Source organism: Dama dama, chromosome 4 (genome assembly GCF_033118175.1).
Source record: "Dama dama isolate Ldn47 chromosome 4, ASM3311817v1, whole genome shotgun sequence".
In the NCBI taxonomy this organism is placed as follows: Eukaryota; Metazoa; Chordata; class Mammalia; order Artiodactyla; family Cervidae; genus Dama; species Dama dama.
In genome coordinates, this window is record NC_083684.1 from 21169387 (window position 1) to 21187016 (window position 17630).

At 34.7% G+C, this 17630-nt stretch overlaps 1 protein-coding gene across 1 annotated transcript in view; it reads right to left on the reverse strand.

Annotated features, from left to right (window-relative positions):
• Positions 1 to 4201: 4201 nt before the first annotated feature.
• Positions 4202 to 17630, reverse strand: part of C4H16orf87 (chromosome 4 C16orf87 homolog) — a 34904-nt gene continuing 21475 nt past the window's right edge. The window contains exons 3-4 of the mRNA XM_061138440.1: positions 13613 to 13795; positions 4202 to 7026 (exon numbers count right to left, since the gene is read on the reverse strand). Coding sequence (XP_060994423.1) covers positions 6908 to 7026; positions 13613 to 13795 — 302 coding nt within the window. The 3' untranslated portion in view covers positions 4202 to 6907. The remainder of the gene's footprint in view (positions 7027 to 13612; positions 13796 to 17630) is intronic.

Sequence of the window (17630 nt, forward strand, 5' to 3'; positions counted from 1 at the left end):
AAAAACTAAGATCATGGCATCTGGTCCCATCACTTCATGGCAAATCGATGGGGAAACAATGGAAACAGTGACAAACTTTATTTTCTTGGGCTCCAAAATCATGCCAGATGGTGACTGCAGCCATGAAATTCAAAGATGCTTGCTCCTTGGAAGAAAAGCGAACCTAGACAGCATATGAAAAAGCAGAGACATTACTGACAAAAGTCTGTCTAGTCAAAGCTATGGTTCTTCTGGTAGTCATGTATGGATGTGAGTGTTGGACCATAGAAAGCTGAGCACCTTTTAAAGAACTGATGCTTTCAAACTGTGGTGTTGGAGAAGACTCTTGAGAGTCCCTTGGACAGTAAGGAGATCAAACCAGTCAATCCTAAAGGAAATTAGTCCTGAATAGTCATTGGAACAACTGATGAAGATCCAATATTTTGGCCATCTGATGTGAAGAACTGACCCATTGGAGAAGACCCTGATGCCAGGAAAGACTGAAGGCAGAAGTGGATGACAGAGGATGAGATGGTTGGATGGCATCACTGACTCGATGGACATGAGTTTTAGCAAGCTCTGGGAGTTAATGATGGACAGGGAAGCTTGGCGTGCTGCAGTCCATGGGTTCACAAAGAGTTGGACATGACTGAGTGATTGAACTGACCGTTGTATCATTGTATCATGACTGTCAACAGAAAGCTTATAGAATTTTATACCACCAAAACTAGCATTTAATAGAAAAACCTGTATCACTTTTAAAAATACAGATGCATATAAGAATTATCTTGGAATCTTTTGAAAAATTCCACGACTGAGCAACTGAATTGAACTGAATAGATATCATGGGATACCTACCATTATTTTTAAAGTATTTCTGAAATTTAAAGACATGTGAATTTACTTTGGCTAAATTTCTAAGTCATGTGTAATTAAAATTTTTATTTCATCATGATATAAATTGTCTCAAGCTGTGTGATCATTTCCACTGATTGCCACAGAAGTCATCTGTAGTATTTCCCTCTTAGTTTAAACTTGCCCATAAACATATAAGAAATGTTCATACTTAAATGGAGAAGGCAATGGCAACGCACTCCAGTACTCTTGCCTGGAAAACCCCATGGGAGGAGCCTGGTAGGCTGCAGTCCATGGGGTCCCTAAGAGTCGGACAAAACTGAGCAGCTTCACTTTCACACATTGGAGAAGGAAATGGCAATCCACTCCAGTGTTCTTGCCTGGAGAATCCCAAGGACAGGGGAGCCTGGTGGGCTGCCATCTCTGGGGTCGCACAGAGTCAGACATGACTGAAGCGACTTAGCAGCAGCAGCAGCATACTTAAATAAAAACCACCACCAAACATACAAAATCTCAAGCATTCACGTGCCCCCTGAAACATTTTGGAACAGTATGGAGTTGGCTAGGAAGGTAAACATACAAGTTTGTATAGGTTTGCCTAACAACCCTCAAATAACTTTTATTTGATCTTGCTCACATTTAAGAAAGAACATACCTTCAACAGACCTAATCATGGAATCATTTTAGGGCATTTTGAATAATCATATCATTAATAAATACTAGAGCAGAACAAATTTTGCATTATATAATTAAAATTACTATAATTATGCTTTTAGGACATCTGCTGACAAGAAAGGCTTTTTTAACACTAGTGACAAAATACTGTTTTGAGACCACTACAATGTGCCTAGACAAATTCATCTTTATAATGAGTTATCTTATATACATAATATCAACAAATAGGACTTTTAGAGAAATTGGTTAAACAGGTTACATCACAAACAAGAGAAGCCTAAGATTTGCCCTTCGAAAGAACTTTTTAAATAAGCCAATGATTTAATATTTGAACATTTGAAACAATTACTTTTCTATGTGGCAAATTCCAGCCTAGTTACCCACCTCCTCCCTTCCTGTTTCCAATGACTAATTTTTGTTTTTAAAGATTTATGTTGGCTATGCAGCACAGCATACGGGATCTTAGTTCCCTGACCAGGGATTGAACCCACACCCCCTGGAGCAGAAACAGTGAGTCTTAACCACTGGACCATCAGGGAAGTCCTTCCACTGACTACTTTAACATGACTTTCCTCTAAGGGTCTTCAGCTTAGAGATACATACTCCATAAGCTTCTTGCTTTTTCTGGGGACCTAAATAAGCACAGGCATACTTCAGTTTACTGAGCTTTGCAGATACCGCCTTTTTTGAAACCAAATCGAAGGCTTGTGGCAACCCTACATCAACCAAGTCTATAGGTGCCATTTTCCCATCATTTGCTCACTTTGCATCTGTGTCAATTTTGGTAATTCTCACATTTTGAATTTTCTCATTTTCATATTTGTTATGGTGACCTATAATCAGTGATCTTTGATGTTACTACTGTAATTGTTTTGGGGTGCCATGAACTTTGACAACATAAGATGACGACCTTAATAAAAATGTATTCTGATCACTCCACCAGCCGATCATTCTGTCTTCCCACCTTTCCCCTGGCCTCCAACACACAATATTAAGGTCAGTTAATATCTCTAAAAAGACGCTAAAGATTCAAGTAAAAGAAGTCACAGGTCTCTCATTTTATATCAAAAATTAGACATAATTAAGCTTGGTGAGAAAAACATGTCAAAAGTCAAGATAGGCTGAAAGCTAGGCCTCTTGCACCAGTTAGCAAAGTTGTGAGTGCAAAGGAAAATTTCTTAAAGGAAATTAAAAGTGCTATTCCAGTGAACACATAAATGAAAAGGGAAACTGCCTTATGGCCAATATGAAGATCTTCCATATGGACAGAAGATCAAACCAGCCACATTTAGCCAAAACATAATCCAGTGGAAGGGCCTAACTCTTCTCAATTCTGTGAAGGCCAAGAAGTGAGGGAGCTGCAGAAGAAAGCTTGAAGGTAGTAGAGGTTGGTTCATGGGGCTTATGGAAGCAAGCTGTCTCTATAACATAAAAATGCAAGGTGAAGCAGCATATGCTGATGTAGAAGCTGTTAAGTTATCCAGAAGACCTAGGTTAAGATAAATAATGAAGATGGCTACACTAAAACAATAAATTTTCAATGTAAATGAAAAGCCTATATTGGAAGCTGCCACCTAGGAGTTTCATGGTAGAGAGATGTCAGTGCCTGCTATCAACGCTTCAAAGGACAGGCTGACTCTCTTTTAGGGGTTACTGCAATAGGTGACTTAAAAGTTGAAACCAAAGCTCATTACCATTCTGAAAACCTTTCAGTTCAGTTTAGTCACTCAGTTGTGTCTGACTCTTTGCGACCCCATGAATTGCAGCACGCCAGGCCTCCCTGTCCATCACCAACTCCTGGAGTTTACTCAAACTCATGTCCCTCGAGTCGGTGATGCCATCCAGCCATCTCATCCTCTGTCGTCCCCTTCTCCTCCTGCCCCCAATCCCTCCCAGCATCAGGGACTTTTCCAATGAGTCAGCTCTTCGCATCAGGTGGCCAAAGTATTGGAATTTCAGCTTCAACATCAGTCCTTCAATGAACACCCAGGACTGATCTCTTTAAGGATGGACTGGTTGGATCTCCTTGCAGTCCAAGGGACTCTCAAGAGTCTTCTCCAACACCACAGTTCAAAAGCATCAATTCTTTGGTGCTCAACTTTCTTCACAGTCCAACTCTCACATCCATACATGACCACTGGAAAAACCATAGCCTTGACTAGACCGACCTTTGTTGGCAAAGTAATGTCTCTGCTTTTTATATGCTATCTAGGTTGGTCATAACTTTCCTTCCAAGGAGTAAGCGTCTTTTAATTTCATGGCTGCAATCACCATCTGCAGTGATTTTGGAGCCCAAAAAAATAAAGTCTGATACTGTTTCCACTGTCTCCCCATCTATTTCCCATGAAGTGATGGGACCAGAAGCCATGATCTTAGTTTTCTGAATGTTGAGCTTTAAGCCAACTTTTTCACTCTCCTCTTTCACTTTCATCAAGAGGCTTTTTAGTTCCTCTTCACTTTCTGCCATAAGGGTGGTGTCATCTGCATATCTGAGGTTATTGATATTTCTCCTGGCAATCTTGATTCCAGCTTGTGCTTCTTCCAGCCCAGCATTTCTCATGATGTACTCTGCATATAAGTTAAATAAGCGGGGTGACAATATACAGCCTTGATGTATGGGACCCTTTAAAATTATGCTAAACTTACTCTGTGCTCTACAAATGGAAAAAAAAAGCCTGGATGACAGCACATCTGTTTACAACATGATTTACTATTTAAAGCTCACTATTAAGACCTACTCCTCAGAATAGGATTCCTTTCAAAATATTAATGCTCATTGACAATGCACCTTTGTCACCAAAGAGCTCTGATGGTGATGTACAAGCAAGGTTAATATTATTTTCATGTCTGCTAACATAACATCCATTCTGTAGGTCATGGATCAAAGAGTAATTTCAACTTTCAAGACTTACTATTTAAGAAATATATTTCATAAGGCCATAGCTGCCATAGGCAGTGAGTGCTCTGATAGGTATGGATAAATTGAAAACCTTCTAGAAAGGATTCACCATCCTAGAAGCCATTAAGAACATTGTTAATCATGGTTAGAAGTCAAAATATCAGCATACGTAGGAGTTTGGAAGGAGCTGATTTCAACCCTCATGGATGGTTCAAGACTTCAGTGGAGGAAGTAACCAAAGGTGTGATGGAAACAGCAAGAGAACTAAAATTGTAAGTGGAGCCTAAAGATGTGACTGAATTGCTCCAACCTCATGATCTAATTTTAACATATGAAGAGCTGCTTTGTATAAATGAGTAAAGAATGTGGTTTCTTGACATGAACTCTACCCCTAGTGAAGATGCTGTCAAGACTGTTGAAATGGCAGCACAGAATTCAGAATATACATAAACTCAGTTAGCAAAGCAGGATAATAAGGGTGAGAGGACTGACTCCAATTTTGAAAGAAGTTCTACTTCTTTCAAACAGCATCACATGCTACAGAGAAATTGTTCATGAAAGGAAGAGGCAGTCAATGAGGCAACTTCATTACTGTCTTATTTTAAGAAATTGCCACGACCACCTCAGACTTCACCCGGATCAGTCAACAGTCATCAACATCAAGCTAAGATCCTCCACCAGCAAAGACTATGAGTCTCTGAAGGTTCAGATGATGGTTAGCACTTTTTAGCAATTAAGTATTTTTTAAAATTAAGGTGTACATATATATATATTTAAAGACATAATACTATTATACACAATAAATTATAGTATCATACAATATAAACATAACATTTACATGCACTGGGAAACCAAAAAATTCATGTGACTTGCTTTATCACAATATTTGCTTTTTTGGAGGGGTCTGGATTTGCACCCACAATATCTTGGAGGTATGCCTATATAAGTTCATAAGCATTTTAAGATATTAATCATTTAACTTTTTTTCTCAAAATGAAAAGTTTCTTATCATTTTATTTCATAGATAAAAGTCACATTAACATTCCTGGGAATAAACTTTATTACCAGGGTTTTAAAATGCATAAAAGATAAATGTAGTAGTACTTGCAGGTAAATATGGAGATTGAGGCAAAAGGGATTCTTAGGAAAAATCCTATATCCTACCTAGAGTACCTCTTAAGCTCCCTCTGCTGGCTACCATTTAAATAAAGAAAAAAAAATTGTAAACCTCTTTTCCTTTGAGCAGTAATGGGAGAAACAGCCTGAAGCTGACAATGCTGTCGTTGAAATTGTAAGGAAAATTCTCCCTTAAGCAAGGGCAAGTCTAACTGCTGCTACCTTCCTTAATAAGGCTTTAGAATTTCCAAAAAGATTTGGGGAGTAGGGGGGGAGGTGGGAGAGGCCACAACCAACTTAAAATAAGGAAAGTCATTACCAAGTTTGAATGTGTTAAGCACAAAATTGATATACAAAAATGCAAAAGCATTAAGTATAAAACAAATCAACTATAAACAATTATCATTAACACTAGGAAATTAATAATTTAAATATAGCTCACAAATTTCACTATAACAAAAAGCTTATAGCACACTATTTAATCTATTAGTTTCAATATTAAGGTTTATTTTCTTTTTCCTCCAGAGTGAGGTTAAGTAACAACTTAAATAATTTTCAGGATGTATAAATGAACATCCATTCGGAAAGAACATTACTGCTTAAAAGTGGCTATCTAAGAAATATTTTGCATGTAATAAATATATTCTATGTTTAGGTTAACAGGCACCATCTCGAGAGCAAAAAAGTTTTTTTTAACCAATAAATAAATTACATTCAAGAAAACAAAGTGTTTATATCTGAAGTATGATATATCCTTAAATGTTTTTCTTCATATAGCACCCAAACTTCCAAACTGTCTAGAAAGTAGCTTCTAAATATAACCCATACCTTAAGTCATAAAAATAAAAGGCAAAAAAAAATCAATTTAAGACAAAACTTAGTTTATATTAATTCCCCATTCAATAAAATATCAATTGCCAATTTATTAAATGAACTGTAAATATGCAATGTTAGTGCTCAAATCTGAAATATATATTTTTAAAAGTCACTCTTTCTCAAAGTATTTAAAATATTGCATCTCTGGTGGCAAACCTGAAAACTATCATTTTATTTCTCTGGTTTTCATACTTCCACTCCCAACCCTATCCTTTAATTCTTTAACAGCCAACCAGTTTGTTTCCTTTTTTTTTTTTTTCTTTTTGGAGTAAATACAATATATCCCAAACACAAACACTGACAATACTCCTTGGTAAACAAGGAAATCCCAAAACAGTCCAAGCCTATAGCTTCACTCCCAAAGTGTGGCACAGGCTAAATGATAAGGAAAAAAACAATCAAGGGCCCTTATTGATGCAATCAGAATGCTCCTGAGAGTCCACAACTGTTTTGAGAATTTGCTGATGTAATCCTGAAGAAAGTTTCAACACATTTTGCAGACAAATATCAGAGAATAAGTCTTTGATTAATAATTTTTCTATTTATTTCTGCCAAGGCGACTGAAAACACGAAAGCCTTTTCATCAGAGAGGTTAGCATAGATGTCAATTTCCTTTTCCTGTTTCTCTGTTAAAAGAAAAAGGGAAAGCTTTTAACATAAAGGCAGTAGATTTAGTAATCTTTTAAAGTTTTCACTGTTTTTAAAATGATAATAAATACTATACATAATACTATGATGCATACTAAATGGTATAAAGTATCATGTTACTAAACTGAAATATTAAAATTAGACAAAGGAGTTACTAAAATGCATGAACTTAATTCTAAGACTAAATAGAGACTGGATATATATTTCTATACAGTCTAATATTTCTGTAAGAATCTCAAATATTTCTTTCTTCTCAGTAGCATGAGCTCACTGTTTCAATCAAAAAATTTCCTCACCCTAAATATGGTCCCTTCTGAATATCAATGGTGCCTTTATGAATATAATAAATTCTTCATCTTAGCCCTGCTACAGAAAATAAGAATAACCAACATTTATTTCTACTTTACCCCATCTGATTACAAATGTAATCCAAGTTCATGGTAGAATTTTTTTTTAAATACAGAAAACTAAAACAGAAAAGAAGAACCACCTATTATCTCAAGCCAGCTAAAATCATGATTATCATCTTTGTGGGTTACAAATTACTTTTTCAGGTTCTACTATGATTCTACTTCTTTCTGGATTTTTCACTATGCTTTGATTTTTAATCAGTTAAACAAGTATACAGTTTGCTTTTGTTGTTCAGTCACTCAGTCGTGTTTGACTCTTTGCGACCCCATGGACTGAAGCATGCCAGGCTTCCCTGTCCTTCACCATCTCCCAGAGCTTGGTCAAACTTATGTCCATTGAGTCAGTGATGCCATCCAACCATCTCATCCTCTGTTGTCCCTTTCTCCTTCTGCCTTCAATCTTTCCGAGCATCAGTCTTTTCTAATTAGTCAGCTCTTCACGTCAGGAAAATATTAAGAATTTCAGCTTCAGCATCAGTCCTTCCAATGAATATTCAGGGTTGATTTCCCTTAGTTGACTGGTTTGATCTCCTTGCTGGCCAAGGGATTCGCAAGAGTGTTCTCCAACACCACAGTTAGAAAACATCAATTTTTTGGTGTTCAGTCTTCTTTATGGTCCAACTCTCATATCTGAAAATGACTATTGGAAAAACCATAGCTTTGACTATACGGACCTTTGTTGGCAAAGTAATGTCTCTGCTTTTTAATATGCTGCCTAGGTTTGTGATAGTTTTTCTTCTAAGGAGCAAGCGTCTTTTAATTTCATGGCTGCAGTCACCATCTGCAGTGATTTTGGAGCCCAAGAAAATAAACTCTGTCACTGTTTCCATTGTTTCCCCATCTATGTGCCAAGATCTTAGTTTTTGAATGTTGAGTTTTAAGCCAGATTTTTCACTCTCCTCTTTCACCTTCATCAAGAGGCTCTTTAGTTCCTCTTCGCTTTCTGCCATGAGGGTGCTGTCATTTGCATATCTTAGGTTATTGATATTTCTCCCGGCAGTCTTGATTCCAGCTTGTGAATCATCCAGCCTGGCATTTCACATGATGTACTCTGCATATGTTAAATAAGCAGGATGACAATTTACAGCCTTGACGCACTCCTTACCTAATTTTGAACCAGTTTGTTGTTCCAAGTCCAGTTCTAACTGTTGCTTCTTGACCTGCATACAGGTTTCCCAGGAGGCAGGTAAGGTGGTCTGGTATTTCCATCTCTTTAAGAATTTTTCACAGTCTGCTGTGATCTACAGTCAAAGACTTTAGCGTAGTAAACGAAGCAGAAGTAGGTATTTTTCGGGAATTCCCTTGCTTTTTCTACAATCCAGCATGAACATCTGGAAGTTCTTGGTTCACATACTATTGAAGCATAGCTTGGAGGATTTTGAGCATTACCTTGCTAGCATATGAAATGAGTGCAATTGTGCGGTAGTTTGAACATTCTTTGGCATTGCCTTTCTTTGAGACTGGAATGAAAACTGATCTTTTCCAGTCCTGTGGCTACTGCTGAGTTTTCCAAATTTGCTAGCATATTGACTGCAGCACTTTAACAGCATTTATCTGATGCAACATCTTGGACTTCTGGTTTCAGGCATTATAAACCGACTTTCCACTGTGAAAAATTAGGATTTATTGTTTTTTGTCTCTTGCCATCATACTCTTATCACATCTTCCCATTACAGTTATATTATCATTTTGATGAGATTGATGTTGTGCTTACATTATTCATTACATAAATTATTTCACTTTTCCTGTACGTTGTTTTCCCTGAAAAGATTCTCTTTCTTCATTTGCTTAGTTTTCATTACTAACTGAACCCAAATTCTCTTTTAGTTGGATAAATTTTTCATAATGTTTACATATATCAATTTTATCTTCTTGAAGAAATTCTTTAAGAAAGTCTTCTGCTATACTTCAATCTGACATGGTTGCTTTCTAGGCCTACTGCACAATTATCATGTTGAGATCTCTCGTCAACATCATGCTGGAGATTCTTCTCATCTCTCTCTTGAGCTGGACCCTGTGTTCTAAGTTCAGGATACATTCTTGGTTTACTTCTTCATTTTGATGCCATGTATCTTGCAGTAGCTTCCTGAGAAAGGGAGTATGGGTAGCAAATTTTTTGAGATCCTAAATATTAGAAAGTGTCTTGAGTCTTTCTTCACACTAGTTACTAGTGTGATTAAGTAAAGACCTGAAGATTTCCTCTTAGTATTTAAAGGCAAAATACTATATTCCAAATACTGGTGCCACTGCTAAGAAAATTCTATGCCACTTTTTATAGTTATTTTTTAAGTTGTTGCTAATTTACATAAAATGAAATATATGATCTTAAGTGTACAACTGGATGACCCACACCACAATAAAGATATGAAAATTTCTCATTTTCCTCTCCAGTCAATCCCTCCCCACCCTACCAGAAATATTATTCCACCACCATAGATTCATTTTGCCTGTTCTTGAACGTCATATAAATGGCATTGTACAGTAAGTACTGTTTTGTGTCTAGCTTCTTTCATTCAACATGCTTTTGAAGTTTGTTGATGTTGTTCATACACAAGTAGTTTGTTCCTTGCTGGAGAGTATTTCACTGTACCATTTTGATTATTTCCTTTGAAAACTTGAAGGATTTTCCTTTTAACCAAAGAGAGATAATTTGTGATGATATAATTTTGCATAATATCTTGTTTTAACCATCCACTTAATTCGGTGGGGTATTTCAATACAGAAATTCAGTGTCCTTCAGGTTTGGGAAAATTACTTGAATTATTTCATTGATGGCTTCCTTCTCCTTCATCTTCTATGTTCTTTTTCTGTAACATCAATTATTTACATATGTTGACCTCAAACTGGTCCTCTAAATTTCTTATGTTTTCTATTCTATTTTTAATCTCTTTTCCTATTGCTATACATTCTGGTACATTTCTTCAATTTTGTCTGTCAGATTTCTGTTAAAGTTTGACATTTTTGCAAATCATATAGACATATCTATACACATACACACATATATGATTCTCATTTTTAAAGTTACATATTTTATACACACACACACACACACACACACACATATATATATATATATATATATAAGATTCTCACTTTAAAGTTCATTTCCCAGGTACTTTTTTGACATCTTCAATTTCCTTTTAAGAAAAAGGAAATTCCTTTTTGTTTCATTACTACCACAACTACTCTTACAAAGAATATTAATGGCAGTTTTCATTTTCTTTTCACCCTGCAAAAACTCATCCAAGTTACTTTTTTTTTTTCCTTTATGAAAGCCTGACTGGAGAACTCAATATTTACCATCTCTAATTTTTACGTAACTTTCCTCATTTTAATTTGATAGCCCTGCCCTCAATGATGCTTGGTATTTCTGAAACCAGAAACTCTCTTTTGCCTTATCTTTTATTAAAGGATAACAGCCCTAGCAAGGTATTAAAAAAGACTTTCAAATCACCTCTACACTTCCAGACATAACTCATGCAAAAAATTGCTGACCTTAAGGAAGATGTAAAACAAAAAAAGGTTTCTTTCTTAGCTTTTCTCAAAGGCGCTTACAATTTAGGTTTCTTGGGTCTACTAAAGACGTTATTACTTTCCAGAATTTTGCTGCTTCTCCTATTGCCTCTCCTTGTGGAACTTTGCCCTTGAAAAAACAAAAAGTCCCTTTCCTACTTTACTAGGGTTTGGGGAGAGCACAGAGCTAGATGTGTTTATTCAATCTACCATCTTTAACTTGAAGTCTACCTTAATTCTCTATGTTCATTAATAAGATATTCAAAATTGGTTAATAAATTTCAATCAGTGAAAATGTCACTGTTACATTACTAATATCTAGAATAATCATACCCCCACATATAAAATGAAGACTTATTTTAAACAAACCAAAAGTTAAGTTTAATGATTGGCTTTTATGATAATGTTGTTACCTAGATGTCTAAAAAGATTTCCTTTCATTCTTCTATTTTTTTCAAAATATACAAAATAAAGTCAATTAAAAATGTGCTTTTAGACACATTGTAAGGTTTTCCTTATTAAAATAAAGGTAAAGCTTGCTTCAAATTCTTTAAGCGTCCTATGAGCAGGGAAAAATACTGAATTTAAGTGGCCACTAAACAATAAGAAGCATATCAAAGAAGTCTATTCTAAAATATATAGACATTTTAAATGTTCATATTTCCCACCAGTATTATATTTAGGAAACATGGTGTGCCTTCAGGGACTGTAAGTACAGCCCAAGAGCAAAATCTAGTCTGCAACCTGTTTTTATAGTCTTACTGGAACACAGCCATGTCCATTCATTTACATATTTTCTATGGCTGCTTTCCAGACACAATGACAGAGCAGAGTGGCTTTGACAGAGACTTTATAGCCCAGAAAGCCTAAAATATTATCTGGCTCTTTACATAAAAAGCTTGCTGACTGCCCCTGTTCCTGACCTACATTAAAAGATTCCATTTTATTATACAAAAATTGCTTTGAGGTCTTCCTTGTTTGTAGTAAAAGCATATCTTACTCTAGAAACAGCGTTCTTAAAACTTTTCTATAACAAACTAAAAATTTCTGAAAAAAAATTTGGCCAAATAAATGCTTCTGTTTTCAGGTTAACATAAAATAAAAGATTCAAACCTGCACAGTGAGTACCAGAACTACAGAGTCTTCATTTCCCCAGAGAAAAGACTGTCATTATCTATTTTCTCATCTCCTCTGACCCACCACCAGAGGCATTCCTTTTCCATTCTTTGGATTATGTTCCCTTTACTTCAACTGTAAAGAATGTTGTTTTCTGGGCCAAGCAGTATTTTCCTTTTCTCTTTTTTCTCTGTTAGACTTTCCTTTACCTAGTTTCCCTTTTGAAACAGTCTTTGGCATATATTTTCTGTTCACCCCATTATTAAAGAAACACATTCAAACTGAGAAGAAAACTCAAACTCTCTGGAAGATCAGCATAATAGAAGAAAAAAGAATAAGTACTGAAATTAGCCAAGGGATTAAGGAGTATCTAAGCACAGTCTTCACAGAATATAGTCAAAGACATTAATAACCTTAATCCTTTAGTCCTATGATATTAAGAAATCTTTAACTTTGATAAAACCTATAAAGATGAAGTTATTTACACTAACAGTAGTAATTTTTTTCAAATAGAAACACACAAAACAGAGAAATGGTGAACAGGTAAGAAATTCTCAATGTCTAAAATATATTTATGGGTGAATACCTGAATACTTAAGACTGAATGCCTGAAAAAGCAAAGTGTAGCTCACAAATAACATAAGAAATTTTAAACGCATTTCACTGAAGATGAAATTATTCTAACAGGTTTTTTTGATGTCTAATAACATTGTTATTTATTTTTAATTGAAGTACAGTTGATTTACTTGATAAGAGATTTTAAAAGAATTATAGAAAGCAACTATCTTTTTCATTTAATTACTGGCTTGAAATTATGGGCATATGGGGGTTCATTATACTATTCTTTTCACTTTTGTGTAATTTAAAAAATTTTCCACAATAAAAGGTTTTTTAAAAGATAAACAAAAATCAAAGAAAAAGAAGTTGAAGTTTAACTTGATGGTTAAAAACATCATGGTTGATGGTTATTGGTAGGCACACTACTTATCCAAAGAAAAGATAAAATCTATAAGGAGAATATGAATATGCTTTAGACAGAGAAGACTTCACCTTACTATCCAAGAAGAATTCACCTTAGCTTTTGGATACTGAAGAACACTGAAAATTCAAACTGAAGAACACTTTCAATAGTAAATTTTTAAAACTCACAGTATAATAGTTTGAAATATATCTTAACAGAACTTAGATTTATCTTTTAAAAAAGTAGAACCATTTTAACAGACTTATTCAGGATGTCATACACAAATTATTGTCTCTGAACTTTACTATCATCAGTTTATAAGAAAGTGAATTTACCTAACTTAAGCCTTTATTTTTCCAATAAGAATTAAATTTATGGATTTTTTTTTTAAAAAAAAACAAGCATCTACCTGAGAGAAAATGCTTTTACAAACTAAAATATAAGTTGGAATTTTAAATCCAGGAGTTCAATGCCTACCAAATAGTTTCTTCACTACTATCTAATTAAGATCTTAGAAAACTTTAATACTTGGGGGGAAAAAAAACTGCTTGGATTTACTCATACCTCTTTCTTCCTCATGTTTTTTGGCAGATGCACTTTTAGGTCTTCCTCTTCCTCGTCTGATATGATCTGAATGGCTGTTACTTCGAGACCTCTTTCTGTTTTCTAAATCTTTATTTACTGTAGAATTGATCTTCTCTCGCCTAACTCTCTCTGTTCGCCTCCTCTTGGCCTCATGCTTGTTTTCTGTATGGATGAATAAAAGTGATATATTTTAGGGCTTAAGCAAGAACTGTCTGCCCATGTTCACACTGCTTTCTTTTTCTTTCTAAATAGCGCTAGAGTTTGCTGCCTTGCATATTTTATAAGATTACATCCATAACATATATGCCCTTCAAACCCATGCAGAAGAAAAAAAGAAACAGAATTCAGATCCATATTAACATATAAGGTAGGAGGAATATTAGAAAACAAGTATCTCTATTTGATTATTCAGCCCTGTAAATTCACTCAATTCCAAGGCAACCTTTCTGCTTTTTTCCTTTTCTCTGTTTCTAAGCTAAAAATGGTGAAGTATTAAAAAGGAAAATAAATAAATATTCCATTCCTTTTTTCCCCCTACCCAAATCACAGATTGAAATATATAAAATACACATAAGTAAAACTGACCTTAGCTATACTATATTAATGTTACGGAAAAAAACAAACAAGGTATCTAGGGAAAACATAAAAACACTAGGGAAGTAAGCAGTTTTCACTTTAGTTACAGATAAGGTCATTTCTGACATTCTTAAGAGCATATTTATCCCAATTAGAATCCAATAGAGTAACTTTACTCAACATGGTGATTTAATTAATGCAAGGAGCCACTCCTTCTCACTCCAAACAGATTAAAAGGTTGGGTAAGACAAACAATAAATTTAATACATATCTGACTTTAAAAGAAAGAAAATTCCTCAAATGCCTAAAACAGTGGTGGTAAAGGGGCAAAACAAATAAGAAAATTCATATCCCAAACACTAAAGGGAAAAAATTGAAAGGCTATATAAATTAAGTATGCTCAATAGGCTACTATAAAGTAAAATAAATTTAAGTAAAATATTAATAGCTATTTCCAAATACCATATCCTTAGAAAATTAGTTAATTCCAGGTCTCAAATGAAACATACACCAGATAATGCAAGAACATTTGATTATTCCAGACTTTAAGAAAGTTATTAGTTTAACAAATAATTTGCAAGGAATAAAAAAGAAAATAATAGAGTCAAAAGAGGAATCACCCATATACAATGTGAGGACCTTATTTGGAATCTGTTTTTAAAAACCATTTATGAGAAACCTGAAAATTTCAACACCAGTTGGATATTTGGTATTACAGAATTAGTGTTATTTTTTATTGCATGTAAGTTTTAAAAATTTATTTATTTGGCTGTGCCAGGTCTTAGTTGCAGCATGTGGGATCTAGATCTCTGGCCAGGGATTGAACCCAGGCCTCCTGCATTGGGAGCATGGAGTCCCAGCCACTGGACCACCAGGGAAGGCCCTGTGTTTCAGCTTTTAAAGGTCAACCTTTCAGAAACATATAATGAGAAATATTTATAATTGAAATTATATGAGATTTGCTTTAAAATGATACATAAGAGAAGAAATGGATGTGGATGTGACAGTGTATGCTTAGAATTTCTGAAAAATAAAATTGATTTGATACCGTTCCATTTATTATGGCATCTAGTATTACTGCTAAAGGCAGAAAGCTTATTATTTTAGTGATTTTTTTAAAAAAACAATTTTAAATGAGGCTTGAAATTTCTAATCCAATTCTGAAAATATAAAATACGATGTTATTTAAAAAAATAGGAAATTAACCTGTGATTCCAGTATTATCTAAAGTATAGATTTTGTTCAAATTTCACAAAATTTTATGCATGTCCACTATTGGTTTTCATACCTAATTCAAGATATCACATTGCATTTACTGGATTGACCAGTTTCAGCTACATGCAATGAATTCTGATAACTTCTCTTTTCATCTTTATTCTTTACAAATATTTTCTAATTTTTCTTGTTACGGCTTCTTAGATACACCCATCATTTAAAAGTGGGCATTTAATTTCCACAAATATGGGGTTTTAAAAGTATTTTTTATATTAATTTCTCATTTAAATGCTTTCTTCTCCACAATCACCCTGTGTTTTTTCAGTCTTTTGACTTTCTTGAGGCTTTCAATGGGTAAGACAAAGATCTCTCTTGGTTAATGTCACACTGCACTTGAAAATATGTGGGCTCTTTTCAAGTATCTCTTAATATTCATTTCTAACACAATTCCACAGTTATAAGAGAATAACAGACTCTGTTTGATTTCAATACTTTTAGACGATGAAATTTTTGCACCTCGTTTTATGTCCCTGGATATGTTCCAGGGTCTCCTGGTGTATAGTTATAGTCTATAGGAACTTCAATACAATTTGTACCCTGCTGTCGTGTGAAAATTGTATAAGTCTTAATTATGTTGAATTGGCTCATAAGGCTAGTCTACTATATCCTTCTACTTTTCTATTTATTCATTCTATTAATTTTTGAGACTTTGATGCAGAAACTCCACCTAAAAAAGCTTAATTTATCTACTTAAAAAATAATTGTAATACATAATGGAACTATATGTAACTTTGATCTGTATTTTCCAAGTCTCCAATAAATGTGTTATCATACTTTCATAATTTAAAATATTTTTAAAAAGTTTAAACAAAATATAAGAAAAAAATTAAAAGTTGAAAGAAATAGTAACTGGTAAAGCTTTTTACAGTAGGCCTTTTAGAGTTTAACACTGAATTTAAGTTTGTTCCTTCAGCTACCCACTCATCTCTGCAAACTTATTCATAGCCAACTTCTCAAAAAAGAAGCATCTGTACTTTCTGCCTCTAGTTTCTCACCTCCCATTCATCCATCACTTCATTCCAGTGTAGTTCCCAACCCAATGAAAAGGATCATCAAGAACAAAAACCTCTGTTGGCAAATCTAACTGACATCTCTCTTTAATCATCTTAATTACCATTTCTCAAAAATTCAAGAGGACCACTCTTTTCCTTGAAATTAATTTCCCTGATTTTTCAGGTTCTCCAGGCTCCCCATCATCCAGCCATTCCTTTTTTATCTCCTTTGGGGTCTTCTCCTCCCTGCAGATTCTTTTCCATCTCTAATATTAAAGTCCTAGGACTCTGTCCTGAACTCAGATACTCCATGGACCCAAAACATTAAGTGTTGCTGTTTTAATGGTCTAAAATTCATACTTTCAGCTGTGACTTCTTCCCAAAGCTCTAGATTGCCTACCTGACAGCTTCACTTGTATGACTCACAAGCATTTCAAAAGTGCCCCAAAAAATAACTCTTGATTTTCCCTCCTGCAACATAATAGTAAATAGCACCAAGAGTTACAAAAGCCAAATTAACCTAGTCATTTGTGACTCAGACTGTTTCTTCCATCATCACAAAAGTCCACAGGTACTCCGTGCAAAATATATCCACAATTTCCTCATTTCTCCCACTTCTGTGGGTAACATCCAAACCAAATATATTTCCTAAACAGCTGCCAAAATTACCTTTAAGAAAAAACCAGACTGTAAGTTCCTTTTCTAAGATCTTTCATTAGGCTTTTCACTTTATTTAAAATAAAGTCATATTTCCTGACAAAAGACTACAAGTCCTACTATAAGACCTGACATTCACCTCTCATCCATCTCATTTCATACCACTAGCCATTTTGTTCACTACTCTCCAGACATGTCTTCCTCTAAAACAAGTTCCTTCTTCCTCTTGAGGCTCTACATTTGCTAATCCTTCTGCCTAGAGCTCTCTTCCCAACACTTTTCATGAGACAGGCTATATTTCCTTCAGATGTCAATTTACAGGTCACTCCAAGTCTCCAAGCCCAAGTTACTTTCTTCTACTATTACTATAGTCTGTTTTTTATTTACATACATGCTCAATATGTCTCCCCCACCAAAGTATAAGCTCTACGAAAGTTGGGACACTTGTCTGTCTCATTCACAGAAACTAGAACATTAACTACACATTTAAGTGGTGC